Genomic DNA, 9,908 nt, shown 5'->3' on the forward strand with positions numbered 1-9,908 from the left:
AATGTGTCTGTATCTATGTATTGTGTCTGTATCTATGCAGTGTGTCTTTGTCTCTGTAATGTGTCTGTATCTATGTAATGTGTCTGTATCTATGTAATGTGTCTGTATCTCTGTACTGTGTCTGTATCTATGTATTGTGCCTGTATCTATGTATTGTGTCTGTATCTATGTATTGTGTCTGTATCTATGTATTGTGTCTGTATCTATGTAATGTGTCTATATCTCTGTATTGTGTCTGTATCTATGTATTGTGTCTGTATCTATGTATTGTGTCTGTGTCTCCTTAAAGTGTCTGTATCTATGTAATGTGTCTGTATCTATGTAATGTGTCTGTATCTATGTACTGTGTCTGTATCTATGCAGTATGTCTTTGTCTCTGTAATGTGTTTGTATCTCTGTAATGTGGCTGTAATGTGTCTGTATCTATGCAGTGTTTTTTTATTTATGTAATGTGTCTATATCTCTGTAATGTGTCTGTATCTATGTATTGTGTCTGTATCTCTGTATTGTGTCTATATCTCTGTATTGTGTCTGTATCTCTGTATTGTGCCTGTATATCTGTATTGTGTCTGTATCTATGTATTGTGTCTGTATCTCTGTATTGTGTCTGTATATCTGTATTGTGTCTGTATCTCTGTATTGTGTCTATATCTCTGTATTGTGTCTGTATCTATGTATTGTGTCTGTATCTCTGTATTGTGTCTGTATATCTGTATTGTGTCTGTATCTCTGTATTGTGTCTGTATCTCTGTATTGTGTCTGTATCTCTGTATTGTGTCTGTATCTATGTATTGTGTCTGTATCTATGTATCACGATCGTCGTATGAGTGAGACCAAGGCACAGCATTGTACGCGTACACTCTCTTTTAATGAATGACCACTGAACAAAAACAACAAAATCAACGAACGAAACGTGACGCTATACAAAATAGTGCAGACAGGCAACTAAACATAGACAAGATCCTACAAACACAAAAGGGAAATGGCTGCCTAAATATGATCCCCAATCAGAGACAACGATAAACAGCTGCCTCTGATTGGAAACCATATCAGGCCACCATAGACATACAAATACACCTAGATAACCCACCCAAGTCACCATCACGCCCCAACCAACACAGAGAAAAACAGCCTACCATGGTCATGGTGTGACACTATGTATTTTGTCTGTATCTGTGTCATGTGTCTGTATCTCTGCAATGTGTCTGTAATGTGTCTGTCACTGAAAAAAAACTTTGGGAAAATATATATATATATTTTTTAATGACAAATAAAATCAATCAATCCAAAATGCAGCGGACAATAGAGGAATGGAAAGAGACATCTGTTACAAAACACCAAAATGTTTCATGACATTCAGAGATTGTCAAGCCAAGCCTTCTATACTGGGTAAGCCTACAAGGTAGGGAGGGATGTGTTTTCTGTTTGTCTGGATTGACATAGTCTATTTATAGTGGTGGTGTTCCCCCTAGCTGGTCGTTGACTGCAGCCAGTCTGATCGTAGTGGTATGAAACAGGCAGGCAGAGTGAGCTCGTCTGTGGTGGTCGGTTAACCCTCAACCTTCTAGTATGTAGCCCTGAGGTGGTATCAACTGTGCCACAAAGGCATGCTGAAGTGGCAAAGTCGACATCCAAGTTTATAAACACAGGGTCACTACAGGTATTATTATGTGCTGTCCTAAATATGATGTTGTTTTAATTCTATGATGGAGGAGGGTGTTCAATTTATTACACAGTACAAGGGGATGGTCATGTGAAAATATTTTTTTACTTTTCCCCTAGATAAACAGATTAAATATGTTCCAGCTGATATAGACTATAGCCTATTCCACTGAATTGTCTTGTCAACGTATATTATTGGTTGAGGCATTTATGCTTCTGAATTAATTTAAGCTACGTTTGTCAAAGCGAAGATTGTCCAGTTATCTGATCAAGACTTTATACATGAATCCTGCTATGCTTCATTCATGTTGTCTGTCTAGAGACATTTCAACATATAGCCGAGTCAAAGACTCAACATGTTTCTACCCTCTGTGGAAAATGTTTAAATTAAACGACTGTGTGTAGCCTATCCATAGTCATTGCATTCGTAATTTGTGAGAGAGTGGATCAAATTCAGCCACAATTTGATTAAGGCAGTGCAGGCTTATTCGAATCATATGGGGTCATGAGCATTAACCCCAGCCGCATTCTCCCTCCGTACTCCCTTAGGAGCTCCCCGGTGCCATATACTGTACCAGTTTGACATTTATCACGTGGCGACGAGGCTCAGCCCTTGAACGAATAGTGAGGGAAAAGGCAGAAAGATGATTGGAGAGATGGTCGAGTGGAGTAGTAGGCAACACGGAATTATAGCCTATCTGATTCCGGACCTGAAACCATATGCCCGGTTTTACGGTAGGCTAACCTACCAGACAGACTCTTAGCCTATTCCTAGACTGGTTTCCGGGAGCGGACTGAGCGGGACTATGGAAGACGTCTACCGTTATACTCGCAGCCCTGCGTGGGAGGACCTGGTCGGTAGTTTATTTAAAGGAACTAAGGATTTCTAGTGAATTATGATAGTGGATATAGATCTTTCGTTTTGGTTAGGAGACTAAAGAGAAAAAGACTGACGTTTTTATCCCACTTTAGAATCATTTCTAAATATTTTCGAGTCACCATTCCGACCAGTCATTTTTTGGGGAGAACTGAATGCCTTTGATTTTCGGAAGATTAAACCGTTATTGTAATTTGCTGTAAAAAAACTAAAGCAATAGAACAGTCAAATGGATGATTAACCAAGTTAATCTTTAGAAACACGGACATGTATCTCATTAGGCTTGTTATCTGTCTGTGTGTGAAGTTGCTATTCAAGTGGTTAATTATATGTTCACATTTAACCCATGTAGACCTATAAAGATACAGCATTATATACGATTTAATAATAAATCAGACACTTGTGAATAGCTGTGAAGATGTGAATAGCCTTTTCTATGTATTTTGTTTTTAAGTCACACATTTCGTGAGAATATGCAAGGCTTCTCTTGTTACATTGTAGCAAAGTATCCAGTGTCATTTAGCCTGAGCAATGGGATGGTTTCTCTACAATCGCAAAACCATTGCAGTGTAACCCGTGGGCTACATTTTCCAGTTTCAAAGAAATAGTCTCCCACCCCCGTAAAGGCTACTTTGTTTCATATTTGCTTCTGACTCGATAGTGGTTGACAATATGTAGGCCTATTATAAACGTGAAATAGTGTTGAGTTTTTTTTCTTTATCGCACATGCCTTTTTAGAATTAATATAAGATCCATATCATTATACTTAGCCACAATCTGGAAAATAGGCAATTTATATATCATTGTGTTCCTGCGTATAGGCAAAAATATATAGTTACATTGTCCGTGTAGTTAGGCTGTTCCATTTGCTAATTTTTGAGTGGGCTTTTCAATCGGTTACAGTTACAGTAGGCTCCCCGCTGGACTGCTTCTGGTGCGGCCGCTAGGGCCTTCCATGGCGATGTCCACTGGTTGTTGGCTGGTGGTGTGTCTGTAGCTGTGTGTAAGGAGGGCAGCCTACTGAGCCTAGGCGGTCTTTAGCCTCAGTCTGATCTGAGCATGTAGGCTAGAACCATAAACACATCCTGAACCAAGCTTTACCCTAGTAAACCCCACAGCACCGAGACATGCTACATCCCCGTGAGCTCACCCGCGGACGTATGTTCTTGGATAGATCTCGGTTCTTATAGCGCCAGTTATAGGTTTGAGAAGCGGGAGGAGATGACGGCGAGGAAAGCCGCTTTTCAACCACTGTCTAGCTCTCGCATCCCGGAGAGGAAGGGAGCGGCTGACCCGGAGAAGACTAACTCCGACTGGTCTTATCCTTTCTCCCAACAGGAGCCGGTGAAAGGCCATTCGACAGCGGGGATCCATGCCCATGTGGTGGGGGCTGTCGGGGGCTCCGGGGCCGTGGATGAGTCGTCAGACAGCGAGGGAGAACAAGAAGGCCCGCAGAAACTCATTCGGAAAGTGTCGACCTCCGGACAGCTCAGAAGCAAGGTTAGAAAAGACACGTCTGTTTATTTGTCTGGTGCCTGTCTTGACTTGATTCATGTTTTGGAGGCATTGGCTACATTATTTTGTAGTGTGCGCTATCGTGCGTCTTTCTTGTGGTGTTGTATCGGTAGCCGAGTCCATGTTGCTTTTATGGAAGGCAATATCAACTAATAACACACAGTTTGACTTTGACAACCAGAAGGCATGATTCTGAATGTCACATATTCAGTCACTTTATGCAACATTTGATCATAGAATAGAAAATAGCATCTATTGAAAATAAACTGTGGAAAGCATTGTGACCTGGGGAAAGCACTGTGACCTGTGGAAAGCATTGTGAGCTGTGGAAAGCTTTGTGAGCTGTGGAAAGCATTGTGAGCTGTGGAAAGCATTGTGACCTGTGGAAAGTATTGTGACCTGTGGAAAGCATTGTGAGCTGTGGAAAGTATTGTGAGCTGTGGAAAGCATTGTGACCTGTGGAAAGCATTGTGACCTGTGGAAAGCATTGTGAGCTGTGGAAAGCATTGTGACCTGTGGAAAGTATTGTGACCTGTGGAAAGCATTGTGACCTGTGGAAAGTATTGTGACCTGTGGAAAGCATTGTGACCTGTGGAAAGTATTGTGAGCTGTGGAAAGTATTGTGAGCTGTGGAAAGCATTGTGACCTGTGGAAAGCACTGTGACCTGTGGAAAGTATTGTGAGCTGTGGAAAGCATTGTGAGCTGTGGAAAGCTTTGTGACCTGTGGAAAGTATTGTGAGCTGTGGAAAGCATCACGCATTGTTGTTTGATCTACAGGTAGCCGTTTTGTTTTGAGACAGTTGGAGCGCTATTATAGCCTAGCCTGTCTATTATAGCCTAGCCTGTCTATTATAGCCTAGCCTGCCTAATATAGCCTAGCCTGTCTATTATAGCCTAGCCTGTCTATTATAGACTAGCCTGCCTAATATAGCCTAGCCTGTCTATTATAGCCTAGCCTGTCTATTATAGCCTAGCCTGTCTATTATAGCCTAGCCTGTCTATTATAGCCTAGCCTGTATATTATAGCCTAGCCTGTCTATTATAGCCTAGCCTGTTTATTATAGCCTAGCCTGTCTATTATAGCCTAGCCTGTCTATTATAGCCTAGCCTGTCTATTATAGCCTAGCCTGTCTATTATAGCCTAGCATGTCTATTATAGCCTAGCCTGTTTATTATAGCCTAGCCTGTCTATTATAGCCTAGCCTGTCTATTATAGCCTAGCCTGTCTATTATAGCCTAGCCTGCCTATTATAGCCTAGCCTGTCTATTATAGCCTAGCCTGTCTATTATAGCCTAGCCTGTCTATTATAGCCTAGCCTGTCTATTATAGCCTAGCCTGTTTATTATAGCCTAGCCTGTTTATTATAGCCTAGCCTGTCTATTATAGCCTAGCTTAATACACTTTTACTTTCAAATTATGGAGATTTGTTTTCAGTGTATTAAGTTGAACTTTTTCCATGAAACAACTGAAACTGAAACCGTATGATAACTTATAACTAAGATAAAGCAAAGAGGATGGTGGCGTTCCTTCCACCTGACAGACTTACTGACTGACTAACACCTTAGCTGTCATGGTTCACTTTACGCAGACACCATTTAAATGAGTCTCTCTTCTCCCATCAGAAAAGAGCCACTTAATTATTGACAGGTCCACTCCACCCTGCCTTTATTATTAAAGTAAGCGTTTATATTTAGACAGGGGACACTGGGCTGGAGCACAGGGCTTTGTTATTCACATTTAAGTCATTTAGCAGACATTCTTATCCAGAGAAACTTACAAGAGCAATTAGGGTTATGAGTGGTAATTAACTTACCTGACAATAGAACACACTCATGAAGTAGGCCAACATCTTGTCACAGGAGTGTAAGAGGCTCAAGTAGAATCGTTGAAGAGACTCTCCCGCCCCGCACACTGTCTCTGACTTACCCAACGATTGTAGAAAAGAGCGTGAAATTGTGCATGTTCTTTTCGATGATTAATGGCTCCTGTGTGTACAGTACAGAAATGTTATGCCTCAATAAATACTACACACAATGTGCACGGTTATCTTCACTATATTGGCCTGACAATAACTCTGGTGTAGTACATTTACCTATAGCGCTGCATGGTGCTTATTCAATTCACAACACATTGCAGATAGAAATGAAACTATGTTTGTATGACAGAGATGTCTATATGCTGTGTAATCATAAGGCTACATTTATATTAGAAGTCGTCAGAAGACTGTTGTATCTACAGTATATCAGACAGCTACTTCTCATTTGACCTGTTGCACCACTCAGTGTTAGTAAAGCTACTGTATAAATACTGTTGTTGTAGTTAGTTGTGTTATAGCTGTGCTATAGTCGTGTAATTGTTACTTTGTAGTTGTGTTGTATTGTAATAAGCAAAGTTAAGTGAAGATGATGTGTGTAATGTTGTTATGAAACTTTAAAATAGCTAGAGAAATGGTCAGATATGGGCAGACAAGAGAGATAGGATGAGTGACCTGTATCTGAATACAGCAGTATATCTCTGTCTACCTGCACGTGTTCCGGGGCAGAAGATGGTGTGTGTGTGTGTGTGTGTGTGTGTGTGTGTGTGTGTGTGTGTGTGTGTGTGTGTGTGTGTGTGTGTGTGTGTGTGAAGAAGGGTGGAGCAGCATGCTGGCTCTGAGTGTTGTTCCAACTCTGGTTGTTTGCTCAACCTGTGTGTGTGTGTGTGTGTGTGTGTGTGTGTGTGTGTGTGTGTGTGTGTGTGTGTGTGTGTGTGTGTGTGTGTGTGTGTGTGTGTGTGTGTGTGGTGTCTTTGTGTTTGGTCACCGCCTGAATCACTGTCTGTCTGAGGACATTCTGCCCCTCTTTCGACCCGCCATCTATCTGGTTGCCCAGGACAACCACCACATCCATGTCCCCTGATTGACTGGCGCCATGGCAACGCTGTCTGAGGAAGACCCTGGTAGGCCAAAAGACATTGTACCATGGGTGTTCTGTTCTGCCGTGTGTTATAGACAGTAATTACCAGGTTTCATCCAACTAATGATAATATGGTAATTTACCTTTAGCAGGTGCCATTATTCAAATCGTCATAATATATGTAGCCTACAGTAAGTATATGGTACTTTACAGTTGGTACGTTTAGTTACTAAGGACATGGTTCTTCAGTATATGATCCACGTCTCTGGGGTTGCAATGACTTTACCAACTTGGACTTAGTGTCTAGGGTTTTAACCAACTTGGACTCAGTGTCCAGGGTTTTAACCAACTTGGACTCAATGTCTAGGGTTTTTAATTCTAACTGTAAAACATTGTTGTAATTAATACATTAATTATAGTGATCTGTGAAAGCACCTGTTTGTAAATAGTATATTAAAGATTTGTGCCAATTGTAGGTCGGATTCTGGATTGGTGTCATGACATCAAGCTATGTAACAGCCACAGGGAGAGAAGCACAGAATGCATGTACAGTGCATTAGGAAAGTATTTAGACTCCCTTGACTTGTTCCACATGTTGTTACATTACAGCTTTATTCTAAAATGGATTACATTGTTTTGTCCCCCTCATCAATCTACACGCAATACCCCATTATGACAATGCAAAAACATGTTTTCAGAAATGTTTGCAATGTATAAAAAACCAAAAACTGAAATATAACATTTACATAAGTATTCAGATCCTTTACTCTGTACTTTGTTGAAGCACCTTTGGCAGCGATTACAGCCTCAAGTCTTCTTGGGTATGACGCCACAAGGCACACCTGTATCATTTTCTACAGATCCTCTCAAGCTCTGTCAGGTTGGAAGGGGAGCGTCACTGCACAGCTATTTTAAGGTCTCTCCAGAGATGTTCGATCGGGTTCAAGTCCGGGTTCTGGCTGGGCCACTCAAGGACATTCAGAGACTTGTCCCGAAGTCACTCCTGCATTGTCTTGGCTGTGTGCTTAGGGTCATTGTCCTGTTGGAAGGTGAACCGTTGCCTCAGTCTTTGGTCCTGAGCGCTCTGGAGCAGGATTTCATCAAATATACTCTCTGTACTTTGCTCCGTTCATCTTGCCCTCAATCCTGACTAGTCTCCCAGTCCCTGGCGCTGAAAAACATCCCGACAGCATGATGCTGTCACCACCATGCTTCACCATAGTGCCAGGTTTCCTCCAGACGTGACGCTTGGCATTGAGGCCAAAGAGTTCAATCTTGGTTTCATCAGACCAGAGATTCTTGTTTCTCATGGTCTGAGAGTCCTTAAGGTAACTTTTGACAAACTCCAAGCTGGCTGTCATGTTCCTTTTACTGAGGAGTGGCTTCTGTCTAGCCACTCTACCATAAAGGCCTGATTGTTGGAGTGCTGCAAAGATATTTGTCCCTTTGAAAGGTTCTCCCACCACCAGAGAGGAACTCTGGAGCTCTGTCAGATTGACCTTCGGGTACTTGGTCACCTCCCTGACCAAGGCCCTTCTCCCTCGATTGCTCAGTTTGGCCGGGCGGCCAGCTCTAGGAAGAGTCTTGGTGGTTCCAAAGTTCTTCCATTTGAGAATGATGGCGGCCACTGTGTTCTTGGGGACATTCATTGCTGCAGAAATGTTTTGGTACCCTTCCCCAGATCGGTGCATCGACACATTCCTGTCTCTGAGCTCTATGGACAATTCCTTTGATCTCTTGACTTGTTTTTTGCTCTGACATGCACTGTCAACTGTGGGATCTAATATAGACAGGTGTGTGCCTTTCCAAATCATATCCAATCAGTTGAATACCTACCTAATTGAATAACCTATTTGCTCCCCTACTGGATGGAAACTACAAGTGTAATGGCTGTGCTCAATGCAATGGCACTTATAAATGTAGATCCTTCAAACACCCCCAAACAGGGAAACGGATCCCAATCAAAGGTGTTATTACGTGCTCCACTAAAGCAGTTATTTATCTTATAATTTGTACTTGTGGTAAAAAAATATGGGGGTAAAACAAAGCGTGAATTAAAAGTACGTATCTCAGTGCATCGTAGCACCATTCGGTGCAAAAACTTGACCTACCCAGTTGCAGCTCACTTTTTGGAGGCAGGCCACTCGATTTCGTTTCTGCGTTATATTGGCATCGAACATGTCACCCTCCCTAGGAGAGGGGGTGACCTTGATAATGTATTGTTAAAACGAGAGGCTGCCTGGATCTTTAACTTAAAGACCCTTGCTCCCTTCAGTCTCAACGTAGACTTTGATCTGAAGCCATTCTTGTGATTATTGTGACTTTGCCATTGTAATTGTTTGTAAGCTTGTGTAGTCTAAAATGAATCTATGATCACAGTATCAAATGCTATCCACTTGTTTTTTGTATACTGCTCTTTGTATGCCATTTTAATATTTGAGAATTAACCAATGATATTAGGCCACATTTGGCCATGATTACAGACACCTGTGTGTGTCTTTTGACACTATATAAACGAGTCATCCCGCAGTGTTTGTGATTATACCCTGATGAAGACAGCTTGGCTGTTGAAACGTTGGACATTACATTTTTGCATCTGAACTCCTAGAGTGTGTGGCTCTCCTTTTATTTTTAAGTTTTCTACTCCGCTAGCTAGCACCTCACGTAAATAGGTGTGTGTTTCTTTTTCTTCTAGACCAATCAATTGAATATACCACAGGTGGACTCCAATCAAGTTGTAGGAATATCTCAAGGGTGATCAATGGAAACAGGATGAGCCTGAGCTCCCTTTTGAGTCTCATAGCAAAGGGTCTGAATACTTATACTTAGGTATTTCTGTTTTTATTTTTAATACATTTGCAAACATTTCTAAAAACCTGTTTTCACTTTGTCATTATGGCTTAGTGTGTGAAGATTGATGAGGAAATACGTGTATTGAATTCATTTTAGAATAAGGCT

General features: G+C 41.6%; 1 protein-coding gene across 8 annotated transcripts in view; it reads left to right on the top strand.

Moving 5' to 3' along the window:
• Positions 1 to 2,292: 2,292 nt before the first annotated feature.
• LOC129820824 (diacylglycerol kinase eta-like) overlaps positions 2,293 to 9,908 on the top strand; it is a 197,706-nt gene continuing 190,090 nt past the window's right edge. For 3 of the 8 annotated variants that reach the window (XM_055877815.1, XM_055877816.1, XM_055877820.1), the window contains exon 1: positions 2,538 to 4,039. In XM_055877815.1, the coding sequence (XP_055733790.1) occupies positions 3,761 to 4,039 (279 nt within the window). In that variant the 5' untranslated portion in view covers positions 2,538 to 3,760. Of the gene's footprint in view, positions 2,517 to 2,536; positions 4,040 to 9,908 lie in introns of those variants that run through there. The other 5 variants (XM_055877817.1, XM_055877818.1, XM_055877819.1 and 2 more) reach the window with 5 other exon arrangements.

The sequence above is a fragment of the Salvelinus fontinalis genome, chromosome 23, assembly GCF_029448725.1.
Source record: "Salvelinus fontinalis isolate EN_2023a chromosome 23, ASM2944872v1, whole genome shotgun sequence".
In the NCBI taxonomy this organism is placed as follows: domain Eukaryota; kingdom Metazoa; phylum Chordata; class Actinopteri; order Salmoniformes; family Salmonidae; genus Salvelinus; species Salvelinus fontinalis.